The 27,221-nt window shown below is 44.3% G+C and overlaps 1 protein-coding gene across 11 annotated transcripts in view; it reads right to left on the minus strand.

Moving 5' to 3' along the window:
* PHF20L1 (PHD finger protein 20 like 1) overlaps positions 1-25,890 on the minus strand; it is a 69,486-nt gene extending 43,596 nt beyond the window's left edge. For 8 of the 11 annotated variants that reach the window (XM_075549245.1, XM_075549244.1, XM_075549242.1 and 5 more), the window contains exons 1-3: positions 25,624-25,890; positions 23,269-23,388; positions 35-206 (exon numbers count right to left, since the gene is read on the minus strand). In XM_075549245.1, the coding sequence (XP_075405360.1) occupies positions 35-206; positions 23,269-23,351 (255 nt within the window). In that variant the 5' untranslated portion in view covers positions 23,352-23,388; positions 25,624-25,890. Of the gene's footprint in view, positions 1-34; positions 207-23,268; positions 23,389-25,111; positions 25,473-25,623 lie in introns of those variants that run through there. The other 3 variants (XM_075549249.1, XM_075549248.1, XM_075549239.1) reach the window with 2 other exon arrangements.
* Positions 25,891-27,221: the final 1,331 nt, after the last annotated feature.

Below are 27,221 nucleotides of genomic sequence, written 5' to 3' on the forward strand. Positions count from 1 at the left end.
CAAAACTGCCAAGGAAGAGAAGCTTGCTACTTACAAAGAACTCGTCCTCATCCTTCAGCCCTTCCTTCCTCAGAGAGGGTCTCTCCAGGGGGCGCAGCCGATTGCTATCCCAGTAAATCCACTCATCGTAACGGTGACTCCAGCGCTCAAAATGGACCAACATCCTGCCCTCCTCATAATCTATTTTTTCAATCCGAGAGGGATACCTCAAAAATAAACAGAAGCTCCATGTCAAGAGAGCATTCTGATGTCCATTTCCACCACGTAGTCAAGAAGAAAAGGTAACTAAAATGCCACTCACAGTTAAAACCCTGAGCAAAACCAGAAGGGCTAGTTTTATACTGTCAAACTAATCATGCTTGCTTCATGAATACCAGGGGTGTGTGTGTGTGTGTGTGTATGTCCTTGTGCACTCTCAAGGTCTGATAAGACAAACACGCCCAATGCCTGTGCTGTCTTGGGATAAAGGCCTTAAACTTAGTCCTTCTTTATACTCCCATAATTCCTGTCCTGCAAACGTAGGCATGGAGATGTTCACAAATCATTATTTATACAACAAACAACATAGAAACAATCTAAAAACACCATTGGAAGAACTGAAGACTGCCTAACCCTATAACTGTAAAATAACGGAATATCTACTGAATAGAATGCTGTAATAGTTTTTAAATGTGGTCTTACAAAGAATTTATAATGTGAGGAAATATAAAAGCACTATGTTCAGTAGTATTACAACTATGTAAAATAAACAAGCTCTAGGAAAAAAGGCGAACATGTCCATTTGCCCCGGTATGTCATGGGTGTGCTTGTTATTTTTCTGTACTTTCCAGTGAACACTAATTATGGTTGGGAAAACTCAATTGAACTTTTTATGATGCTTAGAATCATAAAAGCAAGATTAAATTGCTCTGTCTTCAAGTTCAACCATTTTCCTGTGATTAATTAATTCCAAAAGAGAAATGAATTCACTTAAAATCTTTAACAAGGAAAACTGCTTTTATTTATTTCTGTTGCTTTTCTGAGGTGCCACCAAGTACCCTCTGACTCAGAGACCCCTGCCCAAGCACGAAGCCTGGGCAGGCTCTCTGCACCCCTGCCACAGCCACGAGGTGACTCTAACTCACCGAAGGCCATCCTCTTAGTCACTGTCTCTCTTCTGTATGAAGCATGACGTCCTTCTGAAGAACATGTTCACAGTATGTGAGACAAGTCTTGCCATCTTTGCTTCCAAGGAGCAATGTGGCTGTACTTCTTCCCAAATTTGTTAGTTCTTCCAGCGGATATGGTTCTGTCAGTATTTTTCACCAAAACCCTAATTCAAAGACATTCGTTCTTCTTTAGTCCTTTATATTCACTGCCCAGCTTTTGCACAGTCAGGACATGACTGAAAAATACGTTTGGGTCACAACTCCCCGCCAATTCTTCTCAGTGACATCTTTCTTTTTGCTTGATTTTTTTAAAACAGTTTATTAGCACTTTATCCACATGTCATACAATTCATGAATTCAGTCATATCCAGAAGCGCTGTACAATGACCACCACATTCAATTCTAGAGCATTTCCTTCTTCCTTGCACTCACTAGTACACATGAAATTCTATTTTTCTAATTGTGGCAAACATATACACAACAAAACATTCTCCCATTCCACAACTTTTAACACCGAAGAGTCTTTTGCAGCACATTTAGCCTTTATTCGATTTCTTGAATGCTGATTCCATGCGTGTCCACTGTGGATCCAAGAAAATCAAAGTTATCCTTGATAACTTCTACGCTTTGCTCCATTACCATGATGTTGCTGACTGATCCGATGGTGAGGATTACTCTTTTCTTTGCATTGAGAGGTAGTCTACACTGAAAGCTGTGATGTTTTGTCTTCGTTAGTAATGTTTCCAGTCCTCTTCACATTCAGCCAGCAAGCTAAGATGTGTCAACTCCACAGCACAGGTTAACACATCCTCCTCAAGAGGCCAGCTTCTTACGTGCTCAGCATACAGATTAAGTATGTATGGTGAAAGCATATGACCCTGATGTGTACTTTTCAATATCTGAAACCACACAGCAGTCCCTTGTTCTGTTTAAATAACTGCCACTAGATCCCTATGTTCTGAAATCCTCATCCTGCATAACGCAATCCACTAATTTTTTACAATCTACAATATCGAATGGCTTGGCATAACCAATAAAACATGTAAACATTTTTCTGGTCTTCTCTGCTTTCAGCCTGGATTCGTCTGAGCACATCCAATAAAGCATCTGTAAACATCTTTCTGGTCTTCTCTGGTTGCAGCCTGGATCCATCTGACAGCAGCAATGCTATCCCTTGCTGGAAGCACTCACTTCCCTACAACAAATCATTTGGAAGACAACTGACTGGAAGCGATCCATACTTGTTCCTATTCTAAGAAAGATGATCCAACAAAATACAGAAGTTATTAATCGAATATCATTAATATTATATTCAAATAAAACTTGCTGAAGAAAATTAAAAAATGGTTGGTTGCAGAAGTCCATCAAGAGGGAACTGCCAGAAATTCAAGCCAGATTCCAAAGAGGGTGTGGAGCGATGGGGAGCTCCATTTTTAGTGTACAGCATTAAAATGTTCAGAGATGGTTCCAATAAGCCGCCACAAAATCAAGGCAGGGTTGCTCCACATTCAGAATTCCTACAACAGCACGTGGTTTGCGTCAGTCACAAGAGTTAGTCTCAGATTCTTGCTAAAGACAGGAAAATCTGGACACTTTTTCCCCTGTGGAAAACTGGCCTCAACTACAAATGACCAGGGATCTGGTTTAAGTCTAACAACTGAGAGCCTGCTATGTCGATTAATAGGCCTGGAAGGCTTTCTGTACATTGAAGGCTCGGGATCCGTGTAGATCCTCTTGTCTTTTGACAGACAAGCCCACCGTGAACACCTGCCACAACCTGACATGCCACACCTGCACTCAGGCACATCTGACTCATGCCCACCCTTCCTTTGTACACTGAACCTCCAGGGCTAGCTCTATACACAATACCCGTGGGAAAGCATCCTGGCCACCTCTTTCCCTTGCTGCTCTCACTGGGCGACGTCAACACGCTCTGTCTGAGTCCTTGAGCTGTGTGCTGATCCCACCATTCTCCCTTGAGGTGCTCCTATGTGTGGCCCCCTAAAGCAGGCAAATACGGGGTTTAGAACAAAAAATCTGGTTGCTTTCTTTTCACTGGGTCTCCTTGGTACCTCCATCAAGAGGGAGGCAAGGAAGCCAATGTTACCAAACATATGGACTTTTCTGTCCGGGTACTTAGTCATACTTTTCAGGACAGTGGTGTTCAAACACAGAAACATCAGCAATGCTATTATGAGATGCCCTTTTAGGGACCCCCAAGTTGCATTCTTCATGCATCAAGTGGCTTAGACATCAGACACTCAGAGAAGACAGTGCATGGAGAATGGATGTGAGAGGAAAATAATCTGCCTGTGTCTTCAGAAAGGAGGTGGCCAGGGGCCCAGCTACGTGCATTGAGGAGATCTGACCATTTGGGCTGGGTGGGAGTGGGTGGAAAGTGCATGCTGTTTAACAGCAAACAAGACAACCAAGGGATTAGCTCCCTGGCGGGGACCTGTCCACCTCCGCCCTGGGAAGCAGCTCTGGTCCAGCTTTGCCTGTCAGGCTGCTCTGGTGTTCAAAACCCAAACGCACAGCCATCGAGTTGATGCCGACTCACAATGACCCGACAGGTGGGTTTCCAAGAGAGTAACTAATTGCGGCAGTACTAAGTCCCATCTTACTCCTTCGGAATGGCCAGTGGATTCAAACAGCAGACCTTTCCATTAACAGCCCAACAAGTAACAACTACACCACTGGGGGTCTCGTTAGAATCCTAACACTCGCCAATGGCTGGAAGGGGAGCCTCAGCTAAGACTGCTCTCATAGCTTACTTTTCAACACTCACGAGTCACTCAACTGATATAGAAACCATCTCCCAACTGGGAAAATGGCTCAATTTCCCTCAAAATACAGCTCGAGCCTCTGACTTCACTTATCACCGTACCTTCCCATTTGAGAATAAAAAGTTAGGTTGTTTATTATCTAAGGTGCCTCCAAATGTTAATCTTATATAGTGCTGTGTATTTCAGACATATCTCAAAGTGAAGATGGCCCAGGCAGCTTTATTCTTCTAACAGGTTTCAATTCAGCAAAGAATGTAAACTACTTCCAGTGACTGACGTCTCGTAGTTCCAGTGGCACAAAGGGTTAGCACCCACTACTTACACAGACCAATGAAGTCTGCCCTGCATTCCCAAGGCACTTAGGAAGGCCCACAGAACTTATGGCATGGAAGAACACAAAGCAGATACCCAAAGCACAGATGGTCTACTCGGTCATTGCCCAGTGATGCTACACTAGGAGATGGACTGGCTGGGCAGGACGCAGAGATAAGCAGAAAAGGATTCTGTTCTCAAGGACCTCAGAATTACACTGGAGGGGCACTGAAAGGAACCCGTGAAGGGCATCCTCTTCAGCTACATGGTAGGTTAAGGAATAAAGGGGAGTGAATAGTAGGAAATCAGATGCCTAAAGGGCGTTGATATCAAATGCCACAAGCCTTAATTCTAAAGACAAAGGAGACTCGTTCAAAGCCGGTACTTGATTTTGTTATATTTTTAGGGAGAAAACATCCTAACATCAAGATCTTCGCTAAATTTGGGCAATTCCTAAGACTGCAATCCCATCGATCTCACACTCATTGTCATCAAGTCAGTGCTGCTTTATAGCGATCCTATAGGACAGGTTAGTTTCCCTTTTGAGTTTCTGATACTGTAACTCTTCCAGGTCAGTTTCCCCTTTAAATTTCCGAAGCTGTAACTCTTTACAGCCCAACACATAAGTACTATCGTTCTATATGGGAAGATGATTCCCGAGAGCAGATGGCCCACCATAACAACACAGTGGCAAATGTTTTTCTATCCTCAACTACCCCATTTCTCTGATGTGCTTGTTTAGCTCTATTATAACTGACTGTGAGCAAAATGTAAGCTTTTCTTCTGAAATTGAAAGGCTGGATTATTAACGCAGAGCCCTCAATCTCCTCCAATATCTTTAAAAGCTAGACAGTGAAGAAGGGAAATAAACAAAGAACAGATGCCTTTGAATCGTGGTGTTGGAGAATACGGAATATACCAGGGACTGCTAGGAGAACAAACCCATCTGTGTTCTAAGAAATACAGTAGGATGTCCCTTCGAAGAAAGACCTCCAGCTCACATGCTTTGTACCTGTCATCAAGAGGGACCCGTCCCGGAAGAGCATCATGCCCAGTCAAGTAGTGTTAGCGAAGACAAAAATGGCCTTCAACAAGATGGACTGATGCAGAGATTCCGGCAGTGAATGCAAACACAACAACTGGGAAGATGGTACAGAACTGGGTCCTTGTGAGTCGGAGCCAACTCAGTAGCACCTAAGGTATTTGTTTGGACAGGTCTGTAAGGGCAAGGCTCTGGACATGTATGAATGACAAGGAAGGATCTGAGAAACAAGACACTGGAGTTCCAGGATTTAAACTGAGATAAGAAGAAAACACAAGGGGGAAAGTACAGAAAGGGGAAGTTTGCTAGAAGCATCCTTCGGCACCCCTCAATTCATGATTCTACACAGAGCTCTCTTCCCCTCATCACCTGTTACTGCGAAATGCGACCCACTTTCTTGCCTGTCTTCCCCGCTGCAATCCCACCAAGGTGTGCGGGCACTGTTAACACGAAGGTGACATATGTAGAAGAACCTGCCTCCAACGGCTCGAGTACTCCTTCCTCTCCTTTGCCTTTTATATGTGGTCTTAAATCTTGGAGAAAGTAGCCAAAACATATCGTTGACCCTCAGCAACATGGGAAGAAAAACAACTCACCCTCAAACATGTTCTTTCTAGCTTTTTCATTAGGCTAAGTGTGAGCAAGCAAAATTCCGAAATACTAAAAAAGCCTGACTATGTGCTGGTGAACCTCATAGAATTTGTATACTTGCCACTCTACTAGTGCCACCTCTCGGCTGATTTCTCAGGATCCTTGGCCAACCAGTGTGCTCAAAGTCTCCCAGTGGTCCAGGAAAACCATGGCTGTAACCAGTGAGTAAGGCAAGGCTAGTACTTCTCAGTAAATAAAAATGATTTCACCTTCTCTGTCCTTGTCTAGCACTTTCTCGACATACCCAATACATACTGTCACTGGCCCCTCCCACTCGCACAACACAGTTCAAAAAGCAGTCTTTGTGGATTCTGCAGGAAGAATCCTGCAAGTCAATAAGCAGCAGGAGCTAAATGCAAAGATAAGTTGACCCCAGTCCCGTCTGGCATCACCACGTTTTCCAGGGCACCCCTACAAGATGCATCCGATGAGGACCTGCCAAATCCCAGAGGGAAAGCAAAATGCTGTGTGACTGGGGCAGCTGTAAAAGTGCGCTCTTTGAAGCAGGGCTTACAGCTTTAACCTGATTCTCAAAGGATTTCTCATCAAATACAAAAAAATAAAAAGGGGAAACAGCATTATTGAAGTCTATTTTATTGATAACTTCTGGAAGACAAACATTATCTTTCAACACATGACTACCCTTTGAAAACAGAAGGAAGCGAGGTCAGCGTGCAGCTCCACCAACACTAGAATCTCCCGGGTTATGGAAATCAATGGCAAGGACTAACCATCTGACTGGTCTGACCTGTCACCTAGTCTGACTGATATCATTTACTCTCTGGATAAAGGAAGGGGACAGTGAGTCCAATTCCTAATACACTAGGTCCTGCACTTTCACTGCAGGAGAGGCAGCTGCTAGCTACTCACTGCTGGGATCACAATTCCACCAGCAAGGCCAGGCCCAACCAAATGGCCTCGAACAGCAGTTCTCAACCTGTGGGTCGCAACCCCTTTGGGGGTCAAATGACCCTTTCACAGGAGTCGCCCAATTCATAACAGTAGCGAAATTACAGTTATGAAGTATCAACGAAGATAGTTTTATGGTTAGGGGGTCAACGTAACATGAGGAACTGTATTAAGAGGGTGGAGGTGTTAGAAAGCTTGAGAACCACTGGTCTGGAGAGCCCGCAGAGTCACGAGGAGACCTGAGCTGAGCCTGAACTAATCCTCTGAGTAAGTCCTTGATAAAACAAAATGGCAGTATTAATTTAACAAGTTACCCCAATGTTATTTAATTTGCAAGATTTAAGTACAAATTATAGCACATTATATTTACAGTGCTAGGACAATACTTTAATTTATGAAAACTAAGAAATACACGGTTCTGCATTCATTCAATTTCATTCAACAAGTAGTAAGTCCCTAACCCAACTACACACCAGATACTGTACTAGTTAAAAGATCTGTCAACCATTAAACACTGTTCCAATTGAAAATGCAAATTCCAGCTGGAAGCGGAGCGAGACTCAAACACAGCACTCGGTAACAGCCCGTGAAGACACTACGCAGCAGAACACAGAACATCGTCTTGGTGGCACAATGGTTCAACCACCAGCTGCAACTGGAAGGTGAGTAGTTCACACCGACCCAGCAGCTCTTCCAGAGAAAAGCCAAGCCACCTGCTCCCGGAGAGATCCCAGCCTGGAAACCCCAGTGGCGGTTATACTGTCATACAAGGCTACTCTGAGTTGTGATGACCACCAACACATGACAACATGAAAAAAGTACCTGAGCAGAGGTTCCGTTGGACAAGGTGATTACGCTTTAAAATAATAGTAATGGAGAAACACTTGAAGTACAATTTCAAACTCACGGACTTGGCAGTGTGGGGCTAAATATTAAATGTTCACCTGCAAAGTCAGCTATTTAAACCCACTAGCTGCTCCCCACGAAAAAGAGGAGGTTGGCTGTCCGCTGGACTCTGCAGTCCTAGAAACCCCAAGGCGCCATCTTGCTCTGTCCTACGAGGTGGCTATGAGTTGAGGGCAGTCGACTGATGCCAACAGACGTGCTGCCCAGTGCTGCCCAGAGGTGACACCCACAGAGGAGAAATGCGCCAGGGGGTTTCCAAGACTGAGATCTGCATGCAAGCACACTGCGACCTCATGTTTCTCCCTTGGAGTGGTTGGTGGGTTCTAACCACTGAACGCCGATTAGCAGTCGAGCACTCATTTCAAAAGTTTATGGATAAGGTCTTCCACAGTGAGAGCATGCCACCATGCTCACAAAAACAATGGCTAACAAGTATGAGAGGAGCAAGAAAGAAAGGTCGATGAACTGCCTTACGCGCTACTCTCAGGAGAATGATATGCTAGACAGAAATTACTGGGGATCCCAGTGAAGGGAGGAGTAGCACCTGCTGACTCAAAGCTGGTGCAAGGAGGCCGAATCCACAACCACAGGAGTCAACACACTGGCGTCAGAAGGTACCGTAAACACCAGGAAGGAGCTAGTCTGCACCAGCCACATCTCGTCTCCCTGAGACAGACGAGCTAGAGGCATCAGCTGCTCCTGGGCAGGTGGAAAAAATACGGACAACTCCAGCTCTTTGTTTAAAAAAATGCCAGACAAATGGCAACAGTGGAGAGCAAAAGATCCCGAGATGCTATCGGTGCAGCAGCTGCTAATCTGGTAGAGGGCACATGAAATAAAGACTATCGCCTGGGAGCGCCCACAGTCAAACCATGGACAGGATCGGAGACCGGCAGAGCACAGTGAAAGCGGATCCTGACCCACTGTATGAAGTGCAACAAAGTGTGTGCAAATTCCAAATGGGAACAGTGTGGATGGTCACCAAAAAATAAAAGCACAGTCGAGCCCAAAGCAAGCACATGGCACGCCTGCAGCCTACAGCCCTTCAGCACTCGCAGCTTGCAGGAAGCACTTTTATGTTCTCTGAACAGGTTTACTAGTCTTCAAAAGCATTTTTCTCCCATCCACTCACTAATCCTCTAGAATTTAAAATCTAGTTGTCTCAGATACCAGGTGTCTTTCTAAAGTACACTACAAACAAACCCCCTTCTGATTTCATTCAAACTTGCTACTGACCTTTTGGTTCACAGCCCAACGCATGCCCAACACTATGTCACCAGGGCTATTTGGTGTTCTAATTTTTTGCTGGCATAATTAGGTAGAGTTGAGTCAGGGTAGCCTGGAAAAACATAAGATGGAGATACTAGACTTTGAGTAAAAGACGTACTACAGGAAGACACTTGAGTACAGTAAGGCAGGCATTCCGGGTGGTCGGTTGGTTTGTATAGTGGGAGATGGTCATGGGTATTTCCACTGGAATAATGGTGTTATGTGTGCCTGGTCTTATAACTAGTACAGTGTCTGGCATATAGTTGATTTTAAACTAAATCATCAAAACCATTGCCACTGAGTCTCTTCTGACTCATAGCAACCCTATGGGACAGGACAGAAATGGCCCCTGTGTATTTCTGAGACCAGCTCTTTACAAGAGTAGAAAGCCTCTTCTTTCTCCAGCGGAGCAACTGGTGGTCTTGAACTGGCGACCTTGTAGTATGCAACCTAAAGTATTAGAACTTTGCCAACAGGGTTATAGTTGATTAGGGACTTTTTAGTGTCTTATCAATATAAACATGAAGTAGTTCAAAACCACCAGCAACTCCAAGGGAAAAAGATGAGGCTTTCTACTCACATAAAAACCCACAGGAGTAGTTCTTCTCTGCTCTAAATGCCACTATGAATACAAATGGACTTGATGGCACGAAGGGTTTTGGTTGGTTTGTTTTGAGACACACTAAAACAAAAAAACAAAAAAACCTACACCCATTGCTGCTCAGTGTTAACTCCTAATGACCCTTTAGGACAGAGCAGAGCTCCCGTTTTCAAGGATGTTTAAATCTCTAGGGAAGCAGATTGTCACATCTTTCTTCCAGAGCAGTTGATGGGTTTGAAAGGTTTAAAACCTTTCAGTTAGCAGCCAAGTGCTTAAGCGCAGGGCAGCCAGAATCATACATGGGTATATGTTCGCTAGCTAAAGCTTAAAGGGTTTGCACTGACTCTTTCCCATTAGGCTCTGATTTCCCAAGATAATTTAATGTTATCATTAACAATGCCATTTATTTAGTGCTTGGTAGCTACGTGGATTTCTGGCCTTCCAGGCAGATTCCCAGGCAAAGCACCGCAGACACCATCACTACTCATCGCTCAGTGGTGGGGCATATGTTATTAGGATGAGGAACAAGTTTCAGCGGCTTCCACAGTAAGCAAGCCAGAAAGAAAGGCCTGGCAATCTACTTCCAAACATCAGCCACAGAGAGGCCTATGGCTCAGGGTCTCAGGTAACTCCAAAGCAGCTACATCACCATGTGCCAGACACGACACTCATCTCTCGGAATATGCACGGCCGTGCCCAAGCCTCCACGAGCTCGCAGAATGAAGAGCTAGCAGAGTGCCTAGTTTCTACAGGGAGAACATGAGCGCGCCAAAAAGTTCAACCAATCTGCTCAAGTCCTAAGTGTTGCTTGTCCAAACTCAGGTTTGCGGTCCTCAATTACAGGGCTTTTAATTATTCATTCTGCATCTTGCGACTGGTATCTTGTTTTCAGCTTCTACACGTTTACTACAGGTTTCAAATACAAGCGAACTTCTTAAAAGCTTGTGGGATATGGAATTAAAAGATAATAGAAAATGTTCACAAACTTTCTGAAGTTCCCTTGTATAAAAGACCTTCGCAAAGGGGCACACACAAAAAAACTCAAAAACCAAACACACTGCCATCGAGTACATTCGGACTCACAGTGACTTCAGACAACAGTGCAGATTTCCAATCCTTTGGATTTCCAAGACTGTAAATCTTTATGGAAGCAGAAAGCATCCTCTTTCTCAAAGCAGCTAGTGGTTTGAACTCCTGACTTTGACAGCCCAAAATGTAACCCACTAGGCCTCAAACGTGTCTCTAAGGGGGGTGGGGGTGGATAAACCATATGAAAATCTATTTGTTCTTAAAAACTTCATTTGTTTGCATTGTGCAAATAAAATGCCTAGACCTGGTTTGTGTTCATCTAATGGTTAGCAAACAGCTTTTATTATACTATACAAAAATATGCCCTCCATCAATTCATAAAAAGGTTTGGGAGCAAAATACCTTAAGATTTCTCGAAACCCAAGTACACTTCATCTTGATCACACCCTACTATGAAAAAATATATTAAAATGAAGTCATTTGAGAAGAGAAAGGAAAGCAACTTAACTTTTAAGACCCTTGAAAATGATTTGTTACCGAAGTGATGAAAATTATTTTAAGAATGAAATTTGTTAATCTGGTTTGACCAGTAGCATCCTTATTTCATTTTCAACCCCTAAGATAAAATTCAGTGGCCACTAATCTTCCAATTGTATTGCATGTCCACTCTCATGACACCGTCCTACTCTAGCTCTCATGAAGAGCTCACTGAAGATCTGGGTGCTGCAGAACAGTGCGAAGAAACCAGATGGTGCACAGCTACCAAAAAGAATAGTGGGAGGTTTTAAGAGCTTGTCTTAAAACAAACAGCCACCTAAATGAGTTATCAACCAAGACCACATGGAAGCAGCACACCAGACTATGTGATTCAAGAATTCTAAGTTATAAAATCCAAATCCAAAAGAGGGAACTATATCAGAAATCAAACTGTATCAGACTTTCTGTTCTTAATAATTTCTGCTTTATATCAATTGAGGTTTTTCTGTTTTGTTTTGTCATTGTTGTTGGATTTCTTGGGGTTTTTTCTTACCTTTTGGGTTTTAAATAATTTTCTGTATGTGAAATCTAGGATACAAAAATCTACAGAGACAATAATTGGATTACTAATCACCCAGGGGCATGGCAAATAATTAGAGAAGCTGGAATACATCAAGAAAAATGGAAAATCAGGATTGGAGGAAGGCTTACTAACAACTTTCTTGCTGAAAGTGAGGAGAACTTGAAACATTGCTGATGAAGATCAAGGAATGCAGCCTTTGGTATGGATTACAACTTGGTGTAAAGAAACCAAACATCCTCACAATTGGACAAATAGGTAACGTCACAATAAATGGAGACAAAGGGTGGGAGAAAGGGAGGGTGAGGGGATTTGGAGAATAAAACAACGAAGGTGGGAGGGGGAGGGAGTACTAGAACGGATTGTGATTACACACTCATTTTAAAGGCGATTTAACCATCAGGGAGAATGTTCGGAAACTGATTGTGGCAATGACTGTACAATGTTTCTTGATATGACTGAACTACTGAATTGTATGATATGTGGATTCGGTGCCAATTAAAAGGTAAAAAACATAGGTTATAGCCGTGGAAACCCTATGGGGGCAGTTCTCCCTTGTCCTATAGGCTTGCTATGAGTTGGAATCAACTCTATGGCAAGTTCAGATAGTACCACTAAGGGAAGCTAAATGTATTGTTTTTGTACCTTCTTGTGAACTTATAATTATTTTGAAATTAGAAATTTTAATAAAGAAAAAAAAGAAAGTTCAGTGAATAAACACGTAAAATTAAGAGCTGTACGAGCTCCCAATAAAATGATTTTAAAAAGAAAACACCATTGGGCTCAAGTAGAAAGAAAATGCTTTGAAAAAGATGATGACCACCTATGTAAAGATGTGTTTGACAAAATGGATGTACGTATGGATTGTGATAAGAGCTGTAAGAACCTCCAATAAAACAAAATAAAAATTTTAAATAATAATAATAAATGGAGAAAAGATTAAAGTTGTCAAGGATTTTTGTCTTGCTTGATCCACAATCAATGATCATGGAAGCACCAGTCAAGACACCAAAAGTCAATGCATAGTAGCGTGAAACTGATGTGAGCACTAAGGCAGGCCTGAAACACTCATGCCAATGGTATGTTCAATCACCTCCTATGAGTGTGAAACACAGACCCTGCATAACAAAGACAGAAGTATCGATGTGCTTGAATTATGGTGATGGCAAAAAATGCTGACAGTACCACGGACTGCCAAAGAACAAACAGATCTGTCTTGGAAGCAGTACACCCAGAATGTCCCAGAGGCCAGGGTGCTGAGACCCGGTCCCCCCTAGTTTGGGTATGCTGTCAGGAGAGACTAGTCGTGGTTGGCAGAGGGGCAGCAAAAGAAGAGCAAGGCCCTACACAAGACGGATTGAAACAGTGGCTACAAGAGTGGGCTCAAACTAAGAGCAATCGTGAGGATGGCGAAGGACTGGCAGTGTTTTGTTCTGTGTGCATGGGTCGCTATGAGTCAGAACCGACTGGTTAACAACAGTGGCAAGGCAGGAGAGGTTGGGAAGAAAGGAGGAGCTAATCATAGTACAACTCTTCTTAATATGATTTTTAAAAAGCTCCAACTAGCATGGTATGATTAAAAAAACAGAAAATAACAGGTTGTTCAAAGGAACACTGGTCTCACAATGGGTTAAGAAATAGGCTGACAACTTAAAGGTGTTTCAAAACTACCAGGTGCTCCCAAGGAGAAAGATACGGCTGTCACCTTTCAAAAATATTTAGTCTCTGCACAACTCGTTTTAGTATGCTTATATCACTGAAATGTACAGTATGTGAATTATATGTCCACACATCATTTCATTTAAGAAGCTCACACTTATTCAGTACCTGCCTAACCATAACGAACTTGAAGAAAAAAAGGCTTTGGTCAAAGCAGGTTTATTTTTAGCCATGAGAAAACAGACTTCCAAGACATAATGCACCCGGCCACCGTCCTTCTTCAGCTCCCACTGCAACAAGCTGCATCCCAAGCCCATGGTCACCATGTCAACCCCAACTCAGAGCCCCTACAGGGCAAAGCAGAACTGCTCACCGGGACTTTGAAAGGTGTGAATCTTTCCAGAAACAAACCACCTCAGAGTGGATGGTGGGTCCTAAGTGGTAACCTTTGGGTAAGAAGCCCAACATTTAACCCACAGTGCCACCAGGGCTTCTTTACCTCCCAAAGCCAAGGTAACTATAATCACCAAAATGACATCAGCCTTGTGTATCAATCTGTACTTTGAGAAGCCAAAACATGTCATGTGCTGGCTGACTAGCCATCTGTAGAAGGTGGGGGAGTCAAGAATTCTTTAAAATATTAAATAGAACTCAGGAAGAACAGAAAAATGAAACTGTCTTTTCAGCCACTTGTTTATATCCTAAAAGAAAGAAAACCACTATTACTAACACTATGATTCAAACAAGAGTCAAGGGGATGGCACAGGGCCGGCAGTGTTGTGTTCTGTTGCATTCTCTTCTGAGTCAGAACAGAATCAAAGGCACTAACAATACTTGAACTTAACTGATGTTTTCTCACTCTACTCACGGTCATTTAAAACAAAATTAAGAACCTTTAGGAAACACTGGTGCTGTTTCTATCAACTCAGCTAAACCACAATTTCAAAGCATTGTTTTCAGTGGTGTTGACGGCCTCAGGCCATCAATAATGCCCCAACTAGTGGACTTCATGCAATAGGACGAACGTCAAGTATCACGAGCCATCATATGGGATGATATTCACCAATGCACAATGAGCAGATCATGTAGGCTATACAATGGGTGGACTTCAACCTATGTCAATATAGGCAAAGAAAACTGTCTTTCTCTTGATCAGACCTTTCCCATTATGTGAACGTACATACCGCACAGTAAGCTTGTGGTTCCAGGAACTTAGAAGTTTGTGTCTGATGGAGGAGACTAGGAAATCATGAGCTCGAAGTTTCAATTCTAAGGTAAGCCTTAATTCCAGCCCCAACAGTGTTCCAAGACTGTGGGAGACGTGGGGCCTTCTAGCCCCCACCACTTGTATCCTGTGAGAGCTAGGCCCTTGAGGGCTCAGCCTGGGTGCTGGCCAAGGTTCAAGGCGTCAGAGAATGGGTCTGTACGGCTGTGGGTCCTAGAGGAGTGAGTACTTACAACATAGCTCAAAGACAGCCCTTTATCTCAGAACCTCAGCTAACAATGCTAAAGATTATACCCAACCTGACGTGTTTTTAAGAAGTTCAAGAGATACTAAAGATTTTCTACCAAGCCTTAATCACTATGTAAATCATGTCATAATAGCCTATCCACAATTAACCATGAATAACTTATGCTTTGTTAAGTTTATCAACTAGGGGTCAGAATTCCAGCCCTCTGGAACCAGGCAGGGTCTGAGAGGGCAGAGAGCAGCGAGTAAGACGACGGTGATGTTTTCGTCCACACAGGGCAGACAGTGCAGTGCAGGTCCACTGCCAGTTCACAGGTGTTGGAGAATACATAACAATACCTGAATATAAATTCAAGAAGTGATTATTTGGTTCTACTGCTATGCACCTCGAAAACCCTCTTAACAGTCTGGTGAGTCATGCAAAATGAACCACATTTGACTCCAAATCCTCGCCTACAACCTCGCTTCTGCCCCCTGGATTCTATTTATCCTTGTAGCAGTGCCGTGAAGGAAGCTGGCATCCCAAAGGAAACAAAAACTAGGTAAAAAGCCTTGAGTTTGGCACTGAGAGGCCTCGAAGGTCATCCACCAAAGCAGCTTGGTCAGAAAGGCACTGGCGGAGAAAAGTCCGACTCCCAGAGCTCAAGGCAGACCAGCAGTCCACGGTGCCCACATCCTCTGCCTTCCCATTACTTTTTTAATACAAACAGTCCCTTCTTCCTCACCATTCAGTATTAAATAGCATAAGAAAACATTGAGGGCCCCCAGGATAGGAATAAGAAGTTGGATCAACAATGATAGGAAAAACTGCAGAGCCTGGATAGGGCATATTAGGGCGAAGCCATGGCAGTTAAAATATGCATGTCCACCCCACCTGTAATTCTAATTTGCTTTTAAGCTTTTTTTTTTTTTTTTGAGGGGGACTGGGAGAAGAGGTTTCTTATCTTTAAAGCCACACCCCCTGCTACTGAGTCAATCCTGACTCACAACAGTCCTGCAAGACAGAGCTGGGTTTCTGAGACCTCAACATCTTCACACAAGTAGAAAGCCTCATCTTTGTCCTGCAGAGTATGAGCCACTGACTCAATCAATAACACACTGGCCACCAGGGCTTCTTCTCACTGAGTCAGTGCTGACTCGCAGTGACCCAGCTGTAGGTCTCCACGACAGTACATGCATGCGGGAGTAGAAAGCCTGGTTCTCCTCCCACAGGCTGCTGATCACAGCCCAGAGTAACCACCACACCACCGGGGCTCCTTGGCTCAGGGCTTCATAGGACTGTTAAAAAGTGACTTGTACAAGTCTTTCTTTTGAGGGTATTTTAAAAATTAAAGCACTGCCCTGCGGGTGGGTAGGTGTAGGTCTGATAGTTCCCAAAACAATTCACTTGAACCTGAAGATTCAAAACATGTGATTGTCTGGATGTAAAGAATCTATGAAGTTAAAAGAAAAAACAAAAATCTCAAAAGTTGAACTTGAATCCTCTGCAAAAAGGATCTTTAATCTGAAGTCTCTAGATAAAACATGTGACCATTACATTTTTCTGCGTCTACAGCTAAAATCAGATTTTTTAAATTGGGCAATTTAAACAAAGTTGCATTCAAGTTCAGTAATATAAATTTAGAAAAAAGCAAATCGACTTTATTCATCTGGGGTGGGGAACTCTCAAAGTATTCATTTTAAGGTTTCTTCAAATTTCAAACTGATTTAATATGATTTAAGTACATTTTCATTTTAAACATTTGATCTACATACTACTTTTCAAGAGCACTTTCCTACCTAAACTTAACACACAAAATTCATCTCTTCCAAAGTTTTCCTTCAAAGAGCCCAACCCAATTAAAATCCAGAAATCCTCACTTAGAAATACCGTTAATTTATAGAAGTATCTGTATTTCTACTTGCTACAACCAAACTTCTCTCAGCTTGCCCACCTATACTAGCTCAGTCTGTGCACAGCTTAGGAGCCCTGGGAGCAGAGTGGTGACACGTTGGGCCGCGAGCATGGTGGGCAGTTGGGAACCGCCAGCAGCTCCTCAGGAGGACGGCTGGGATCTCTGCTCCTATCAGCAGTTGCAGTCTCAGAAACCCACAGTGTCGTCAAGAGTCAGCATTGACTCGATGGCAGCAAATTCTTTTAATTGAACATCTTAAAAACTCCTGTTTGCAAATGTTCCATTTAGCTCAAAAAAACTTTCAATGTGTAGAAATGGTATTTGACAATGAAAAAGTTAGACTGTGCTATAAAATTTCCTTTAGCTCCAGGGGGAAATACTAAGTAGAAACATTCTAATTGAAGTCCAAGGATTAGAACGCAACAAAATGTTGGTGGTTGACTCTGAATCCCAAATTTCATTTGAAACTAACACCAGAGTATAGTATTCCCTGGTTCTGGTTTCCATAATTAAATCACTCACCACAGAGCAGCTATTTAAAGTCCAATGAAAAGAAAGAAATTAAATCAGTATTCAAAGCCCGTTTCATTGTATTACTTTTCTTAATGAGCAATCTTCAGGAGGACTGGCTATGCTAATATTTGCAAAGGCTCTCTGGATGCTGTAAAGCTCTGCATATATGAAGATTTCATTATGACCACAAAAGGATCATTGCTGCAATGACGTTTCACCTCTTACTCAAGTCAACAACAAAAGCTACTTTAAAAAATATGCACACTGAGGCCTTCAGACTCCCTCCACCAAGAGATTAATGATTCAACTCTCCATCTTCCCTTGCATGTGCCTCAATGGCTTATTAATTCTCTGTCAGTGTTTGCATTGTGCCGAAGTTATGAGGGAAAATATGATGGAGACGACAAAAGACATTTGGCCATGTTAATTATAAACACTAGCACATCAAAGTCTTTACACAGAGTGCTAACATTTAAAAATAATCATTTTTGCAAGATTAAAGGCCCAGACTATTTAGAATTGAGGATCGTCACTGCAGAAGAGACTCGTGTATCACACACCACCTCACGGAACTGGAGCTGGCTGCCTCCCCAGAGCTTCCTGGCCGTGCTTGGAGGTCTGGTAAGTGATCAAAGTGCCGACAAGCACTAAGGCAGTAGGAAAGTGACACTAGAAAAAAAAAATTATCAATCCACGTGCGTGGAAAAATGGAGTGCCCATTTAATTTTCAAGGATGAATTCTCTGAGCTTTAGAGAATATGCAGTGTGATTGGCTCTGTATTTTTCCTAAGAAATATAGATTGTGTCTTCTTATAAAATCCAGCCTACACTAACAGTGGGGGGGGGGCTCATAGTCTCATTTTAACTCTTTTTACTTAAAGTAGATCCCTTTATTTTGAGAGCGCATACTCAAAAGCATTGTCTCTTTATGGGATGAATATTTAACACGTAAAACACACAAAGGAACTTTTTGGGTGTCCCACCATCACCCTGTTCCCAGAAGGGCCCCCTTCTCTGTAAAACATGGGACGGATTGTACTTACATTCATTAGAAAAGGGTAATGTATCCACTTGTGATATGCAAGCTCTCTCCTCAACAAAAGAGATGCTGCTTGCTGTAGCTGTCTTCAGTTTAAGGAAAGCAAACAATGTTTGAAAGACGGCTTCTCCCTCCCCATCCAAAACCTGCGGTAGCTTAAACTACAGTATGTCATACTAGAATTCACGCTGTTCACACGGAGCTGCATCGAGAGGAAACATAAGCATTCAATAAGGATACAATGGAACAGAGGAAGGAAGGGAGGAAGGAAGGAAGATAGGAAGGAAGGAAGGAAGGAAGGAAGGAAGGAAGGAAGGGAGGAAGGAAGGGAGGAGAGAGAGAAGATGCAGAGGGAGAGAAGGGAAAGGATATTGTCCTCATCCATTTTCGTTAAGTAACTGCTTTGCTCCTCACGAGAATGCCAAAGTGTCCCTTGATGGCTCACTTTTATTTGATCATCGGGTAAAGGTTTCTGAATTTATAGACAATATAGCATGGACCTCAGAAAATGAATAATATAAATAAAACTTAGTATTCCATATGGAAATAAAATCTGTTAATGGCACCAAGTCCCACAGAATTTGGGTGTCCCAAATAAAATCCACTTCATCTTATAACAAATGAATCAACTTAAAATGCTTACTGCTCCATTACAGCATCACCCAAGGCTAATTAGGACATGAGACAATGTTTATTAAGAAACAAAGTCACAATAAAAAAAAAATGACACCTTTGAATTATCGACCAAAAGTATGTACAAGACTCTTTAATTCCTTTTAAATTAATAAGACACCTGCAGCAGAATGCTAAAATCTCGATATAATTGAGTTCATAAATAAAAAATTATATTTAATTATTCTGGCTAATATTTACTTATATTAAGGAGCCCATTACTATCAGGGTCATTAAAATACAACCCAAACATCATCAATGAGTACATCTGCATGATACTGCCCTAGCTGCCCCCACAACAGCAAACCCACTGACATCAAGTGGATTCTAACCCATAGCAACCCTACATAGCATGTCAGAGGCTGTCAATCTGTAAGGAGGGTCTAGTGTTTTACCTTCATGTTAGCCATCAAACACACCTGACAGCACCACCAAGGTGGGCAGCTACACTAGCTGGGCACTAAGGTAAGTCTGGATGGAAAGCATAAGGCAATGAACTTAGCTACAACTTCCTTTTGTTCTCTGAAATTCCAAGTACCATACTCTAGGGACTATCCACTCAGGCTTCTTGATTGTAAAAGGATTCCCTTTTTAATCTCAATAACAAAAAAGTATGTGTGTGTGTGTGTGTGTGTGTGTGTGTGTGTAGCAGAGTGTTAAACATAAATTCAATAGCTTTTGAACTATTTTACCATAAAGGCCTGGCTTACTAAAAACAAGACCAAGAACATCAAATAAAAACCCAATAAGCACACATTGAGTCAATGATGCCAAGACTATATATCTTGATTATATTTTCTTCTTGGTTAAAGTGACAAGCCATGCAGATACTCATTTTTAAAAACAATTGTCATTGAGTAGATTCTGACTGATAGTGAGTCCAGAGGACAGGATAGAAATTTCCCTGTGGGTTTCTGAGACTGTGGATTTTCTTTACAGGAGTAGAAAGGCTCATCTTTCTCCCGAGGAGCAACTGGTGGTTTCAAACTGCTGACCCTGTAGTTGGCAGTCCAAAGCAAAACCTACTATGCCACCAGGGCTCCTGAGTTAATCCTGCTTAAAATACTCTCCTTGGCTTCCACAGTGACAAAGTTTCAGCTGAACTAACTTCTACTTTTGGGAACACATATAGTTCAAGGCCTTATTGTAGTTTTTCAGGGGTACCATCCCAATTAGTGACTAATCCTGTGGGTCAGTCAATCCTTAGAACAAGACTAAGATTAACAATATTCGTGTCTCACCGAGATGGGCAGTGTGTCTTCTGAGGAAAGAGCTTCTTTCAGTCAAATTAGAACCAAAGAGTCAATTCCTGACCAAACTGGCATCTTTTGTTGCTGGGCTACTGCACTGGATCGTGAATGGGGTGAACCTGCCCACCACCATGCACTAGGTAAAACTTAGAGCTGCCTTTACTGACTTGACGAAGGGGGGTACTCCTGGCATCTAGTGGCCGAGGGCTCTGGCCCGCTGCTAACCACACGCAGTATGAAGGACAGCCTCGACAGCACCATTGCCTTAGCCTGCCGCACTCAGCCATCACGTTTACCTCGCACTGAAGGCGAGCAGCTTTCAGTAAAGTCACTATGTCACCAGTTACATCCAGACCAAGGGCCCTAACCTGAGAAGGAACCCAAAGAGCAAGTAATGTAAAATTATTAACAGTCTGAAATTTCCCATACTTACACCTGACCATAGATTTATATGAAGAACTTCAATCAAATAAGAAAGAATGCAGCTAAAATGAGGCATTTAAACTGTACTGCTGGCAAAAAACACTGTAGGTACCATGGACTGCCAAAAGACCAAGCAAATCTATCTTGGAAGAAGTACAGCCAGATGCTCCTTAGAAATGAGAATAGTGAGACGCTTTCTCTCATGCACTTTGGACATGCTGTCAGGAGAGACCAGTCCCTGGGAAAGGACATCATGCTTGTAGAGAGGCAGAAAAAAGGAGGAGAGCCTTCAACCAGACAGACGGACACAGAGGTTGCCAAAATGGGCTCCAAAGTAACAGGACTCTCGAGTTGGAACTGACTCGACAACACTTAACAATACTGGATTGTCTGAGGAGCTGTGGAAACAGCTTTAAATAGAAACACATAACCTCAGTTTAAGAAAAGATAGGACATTACCACCCCTCGAATCCCTCAGGACAACTCCGCTATATGAACCGACAAATCTCCCCTTCTCAACACAGAAGCATCAATTGGGTTTGTTCCTAAGACTTTGGTATGAATTGTGTTTCTTCTCAATACATTCCTATGAATTGGGTCTCTGTCTTTTGCAGCAGAGAAGGTCCAAATTAAAAGGAGAAAAAAGTTCAGTAGAAATGAAGTATGACACGTAAGACATTAAAAAGTGGGACGGACTGACTTAGGAAAGACTTGCGAAGAAGTAGATCACTCTTTAAAGTGATGGTAACAGGTGGCGTATGCCTTGGGTCTCCAATGAGTCTATCAAAGTAGGGTTTCAAGGGACTCACCCTTAAAATGTCTGCAGGTTTACCTGTGCTCATTGCTCTGGTACTACAAGAGAATAACTTCAAATGAAAGCTGGGCCAAAAAAAGGCTTTTCTTTCTGCCTTTGCCCACCAACAGGATACAACTAGAATGCAGTGTGCCAAGAGCGCAGCCAAGCAGAAAGGCTAGTTCTCTGCTCTGAGCTGGCCAGAGCAACCAGGCCACTCAAGGGAGATGAGAGGAGCCAGAGACTCAGGTGCATCCCAGACCCGCCAAGGACACTAAATGCTCCCCACCCAGCAAGAAGTACTAAGCCCACCACCCCCTGTCCCTGCAAGAAAAAATAACAATCCAACGAGACCCAAGAGGCCCAATAAGGGCCCCTCCCCACCTCAGAATGTAGTTTAAAACTGTCCCAAAGCCGAGCCCCAGCCAGTCCACAATGCTGGGAGGTCAGGGGGTAGGGAGGGTGATGGATGGGGAGACAGGACAGGGACGTCTGCAGAACTGCAATGCCAAGTGCAGACTAAAATGTTACGACTGAACAACAGCTCACTGCCTGCCACTGCCAACACAGGCAGGTGACTGATTGCACATCAATCAAAACCCAGTCTACAAAATGCCAACCATGATCTTAAGGCAGTTAGTGACAGAGAAGGACAATGAGACTGGCAGAACAAGTCCTGGGGTGGCTAAACCACTAGGCCCCCACCCACATTAAATAAAAGGGTTTCAGAGGAGCTGAGTCAGCAGCAGCAGCACCACTACCACCACTCCCAAGCCACCCCTTAAGCCCTGCCAAGGTGCGTAATAGAAGGGCACCTACAGACCTCTTCCCAGGAAGCAGAGAGGCATGGCCAGCTAGCCCAAATGGGGCAGGCATCCCTGGGATGAGGTTTACCACTCAGCCCACTGTGGCCCTGTGTGCTGGTTCCTCTCTGCCCCTTCCAGCGCTCCCATTTTCCCAGCACACTCGATCAGGGCCGTGCTATGTCACCTACACTTACCACTCACCAGAGACAGCCAGCCAAGTGAGAAGATCCATGCAGATCAGATCCGAGAGGACCGCCCACCTCCCCGAGACCCTGAATTTAGTACTGCGGGCAGGGGCATGTCAGTGCCCTCTGGTGGAGGGTGCAGGGGGCCTATCTTTGGTTGTTGGTGAGACACAGAATAGTGAGGACATTTCTGAGAGTGTACATGGCTAAAAAAATAATGTACTATGCTAACCATTAATTCAAGGGGACTTCAAAAAACTGATGGGAAAGTGGAATTAAAAGACAATGAAATTACTCAATAAACTTTTTTGAAGGGTCTTCACATACCTGGTGGCTTTTGAGACCACCTCTGGCATATGCCAAGAAAGCAACTTTACTGTAAAACCTGCAGAGCTGGGACTCAACGGGACTGACTTGCTGCCTCAGGTCTTTCAAGTGTTCCACCTCTGACAGGGTGCTGTTCTATCTGTCCCTCTCTAGCAGGGAACACCAGTGCCTTTTCCTCTTCCCTCTCTGACCGATTTCCGCTGTACATGGGCTCTGCCTTCTGAAGGTTTCCTCATACATCAAAAGCTACCTCAAAGTTGGGTGTCCTCCCCTCTGGAGCCAGCTCCAGTAAGCACTCCAGTGGATACTACCCTTCCTTACTTTCCATCCTCAGACACCTCCCCTGAAGAGAGTGCTTCCTCAATACTAAACGGAGGGCTCTTCTGCTGCAGAGAGGGAAAGAAAGGGAGAAGTCATGTATGTGTGTGTTCAAAACTGACGTGTCTGCTACCCTCGGTGTGCAGTTAGCTGACATAGGGAAGGCTGCAGATAGTGGCTGTGGGGTACAAGCTCACATTGCCATACCATTTTTGTAGGTAGTCCAGTGCCTCCAACCGAGCACCAATCTCAAACGTGATCCCAGGGCGATTTGGGGGCTTTTTACTCATCTTGAGATTCTCTTCTTCAGTGGCGGCTTTTCACTGCCTTGAGGGAAAAACAAACAAACAAAAAGGGCTGTTAGGGTCTGAGACCTAAAACAAACAGTAGAGAGAACCGAGCATAGCACCGGGTGTGAGTGAACAGAAAAAAACACATGGGGAACACTAAATACGCCAATGGCTACTTGCAATAATGGCCAATTTTTTAAGAATTTGAATAGCAATTAGAAACATAGCCAGGTCACATATGACATATTTGGAAGCAACCTTGTGGCAAGTTAAGAAAAAAGGGAAGATAAAAGGTCAAGATTTAAGAATGAGTGCATGAGCACTGCAAAATATGCTCTACATTTCATCTGAAGAGACTCTGGGTAATTCCCCACATTGAGGGCCCAAAATGCTCTCCAATCTTTGAAGTGGAAAATAATTAAGATAATTGCATATCGTGGCCTGTGACCAAGTGAAATTCTTAAATGAATTCATCAAGATTTTCCCATTTTTACAAATAATTATGAGTGCTTTAATAATACAAAACACTGGATGAGGCACCAGAGACAGACCAAAGCCGTGAGCGTATTCCTCCTTCTGTGAAGAGGTCAGCACTCCCTACTGTAAACAGGAGTTTTCAACACCAGAAATCCCCCCATCTTGTACCTAACATTAAATCCCTTTCACTTAACCTATAAAAGTGACTAAGGACATATGCTTCGCATCCAATAAGCAATAATCAAAGGGATGGTCTTTTAACCCAGACCACCCTCCTTCTAAGGTGGATGTTAACAGTGCCCATATTGACAGTAAAGGTGGCTGCAAGGTTCAAACAAACAGAAAACTACGCACGACTCTCCATCCTAGAGCATCCACAAGGGGGTTACTTGTTAGCCTTTGGGCCACACCCTCCCCCCAGTTCCCTAAAGAAGCCTTGATGACTTCAAAAATCTGAAGGCCTTTGGAGACAGTCTAGGCAGAAATGTATACCTATGACAATTCAGGAACAGCAGGGACTCACAAAACATTTGTTTTTATGTTACAAAACATGTATAGTCATTATGATCCCTGACAGCTTTTAGGAGAGAACATACACACATAAATTATCATTTTTCTAAAGATGGGTTGGTCACACGGTTCAAAATAGACAAAACATTAACAGCAAACCAAAGTCTACTTGCCATTTCCTCTCTCTTTGAAAGAATCTGATGGGCAAGGGAAGAAAATAGCATCAATACTTATTTTCCTTCACTGTAAAAATCAAACGTAAGCACTCGTGGGTAGGGAGGGGGCTGGGAATGCGCCTCTTATGGGGGCAGGGGGGGAGCACATTGGTTAAGCACTGGCTCACTAACCCTTTAAGTCAATGGTCCCTACCCACCAGCTGTTCCACAGGAGAAAAGCATGGCAGATGAAGGCCTGCAAACCCCCCTGGGGCAGCTCCACCCTGTCCAAGGGGTCGCTAGGAGGCGGAATCTACTGGACCGCAACGATTTTTTTTATGCATCAGCACGGACGGGAGCAGTAACAATGTAACAGGAGTCTCTGCTCAGGAAGGGTACATTTGATGTAAAAATAAAACGTCTAAACACTTTTAAAATAAAACCAGACTCTTTAGCTTGCAAAGTATCAGGGCACGACTGCTTAAATTTCTTTGCGGAAATCTCATCCACGTTTCTCGGGTTTCCCCGCCAGGAACCCCGCAGGGCTCAACGGTTACACTAACATTTTCTAGGATCGGACAGAGAGCCTGTAATAAGTGATAAAGTTAGGGCACGCACCGAATCCCCGACATCATTTCGGAAACTCTGCAAGTTTCCTCATTTTTTCCGGGGAGGGGATCTGTTGTAAGGAACTTTTACCAAGTCAGACAGGCGATGGAGAAGGATCCAGGCGAGGGAACGGAGAGTGAGGCGAAGGGAAGAAATAAAAAAGGAATGAGGGTGTTGAGTTGGGGGCCAAAGGCAAGTGGCGGAGAAGAGAAAATGACCAAAAAGACGAGAGACGCGGAGAAAGTGAAGAAGCGAGAGGGGCTACGAGAGGCGGCGGCGGCGGGAGGCCGCCCAGCAGGAAGGGCTCGGCGGGCGCCCAGGTTGACAGGCGTCCGGCCCCCGCCCGGAGAGGGAGGGGGAAAGGGAGGGAGCGCGAGCGGCGGCGCCCAGACAATAGGGCGGCGAGTGGCGCCCAGGGACGCGGGCAGGGAGCGGGCCGGAGAGACACCGGCGCGGGGGCGCCCCGGGGGCCAGACGGGGCCGGGCGGGCTCCCGGCCCCGCCGCCGCCGCCACCTCTTACCGACTCGGCCTCCTCTCCGCACAGCAGCCGGGCCGTCCGGGGCCGAGCCGGGGCACGAACAGGGCGGCCAGCCCGGGCCTCCGCCTCCGCCCAGACCGCGGCCCGCGGGGAGGGAGCGCGAGCGGAGCGAGCCGGGGCCGCGGCGCCGGGTCGAGCCCGAGGTCGCGCGGGAGGGAGCCGGGTCTGAGCCCTCAAACCCGCTCGGCGTACGCGGCCGTCGCCTCAGCCGCAGCCGCCGCCGCCACCGCCGCCGGCCCTGACGCGACGCCGGCCCGGCGACGTCATCTGCTCGCGACGCGCCGGAAGCGGGTCTGGCCGCGACACGTGACGCGAGAGGGTTGGGCCCGGGCAGAGCAGCCGATTGGAGGATCGTCCTCGGGAGGCGGGGCTTTGCGGCAGGTGGTTAAAGGCAAGCGGGAGGGACGCTGGTATTCTATTGGTGCCTGTAGAGTGTTTGACCTTTGACAGATAAAGACCAAAAACCCATGGAATAACATTGCGCAATACCAGAGTTCTAAAACTCCTCATCCCCTGGACAAACTTTTGTAGGTGCCTTACATCCTTTCTTAAATAAACCACCCTCATAAGAGAGCAAATGGTTGCTGTGAGATAAACATCTATTGAATGAGTGCTTTGTTGCTGACAGAACTACACTGCCCTCCCTCTTGTAAGAGGTCCTTCTGATACAGAAGGCAGATACGTGATATTACAAAGTCACAAGGCAGTGCAAGCAGCAGGTAGTGAGAGCAAAACTGTTCAACTCGGACTCCATCCGTCAAGCTCGGCCCTGAAGATGGCTTGTGCTGTGGGGTCTAGTGGAGGAAAACCAGCAAATGAACCCATTGAAAGCAATGTCGAGATAAGGTGTCTTTTCTACTCGCTCTCTCCCTGCTGTGCCCCATGTGCCCCCGTGCCTCTCGAGTCTTCAAAATGCAACGTCCCCTGCAAAAGACAGTCGTCTTTTTGTGGTTTTATGTTTGTTTGTTTGTTTGTACCTGGTATCAGAACTCATGTTCCATGTTTGGGGAGAATCTTCTTTCTTGATACATGGTAGGATTGTACTTTCAACTCTCACCCAAATTATCTGTGGCCTTGGGATTGGTTTGGACTAATAAAACTAAATTAGATGTATACAGTGCCACAGCGAGCTGGTCATTTTAAAAGCCAGTTCATCCAGCTTACGGTCTTAGGCACGGAGAAAACCTGCATGAGAGGGGAAGACAGGTCCCAAAGTGTGTGTATTCTAGATTGATTATATTGAGCCCCGAACTCACTGCTAACCTACAATGGACAGAGAGAAGGGAGAGAGTATTTGTTGTTTTAAGGGAACAAGATTTGGGGGTATATTTGGTGTATAGCATAACCTATCCCAAAATGACAGATACATTCACTTTAGGACTCTTGGAGGCAGCGTCAAAACCTACTAAGTCAGATAAAATTGTCAAAAACACACATTTTCAATCTTCCTTGAAGCTAATGTCCAGCTTCAGCTATCCTAAGTAGATTCTTACACTAAGCATTTGTATCACAAGCTGCTAATGTTCAAAATAAGGTCTCCAGCAACAGAATCCCTGCTAAACCCACAGTCTGGTCAATGA

The sequence above is a fragment of the Tenrec ecaudatus genome, chromosome 5 (genome assembly GCF_050624435.1).
Source record: "Tenrec ecaudatus isolate mTenEca1 chromosome 5, mTenEca1.hap1, whole genome shotgun sequence".
NCBI classification, from domain to species: domain Eukaryota; kingdom Metazoa; phylum Chordata; class Mammalia; order Afrosoricida; family Tenrecidae; genus Tenrec; species Tenrec ecaudatus.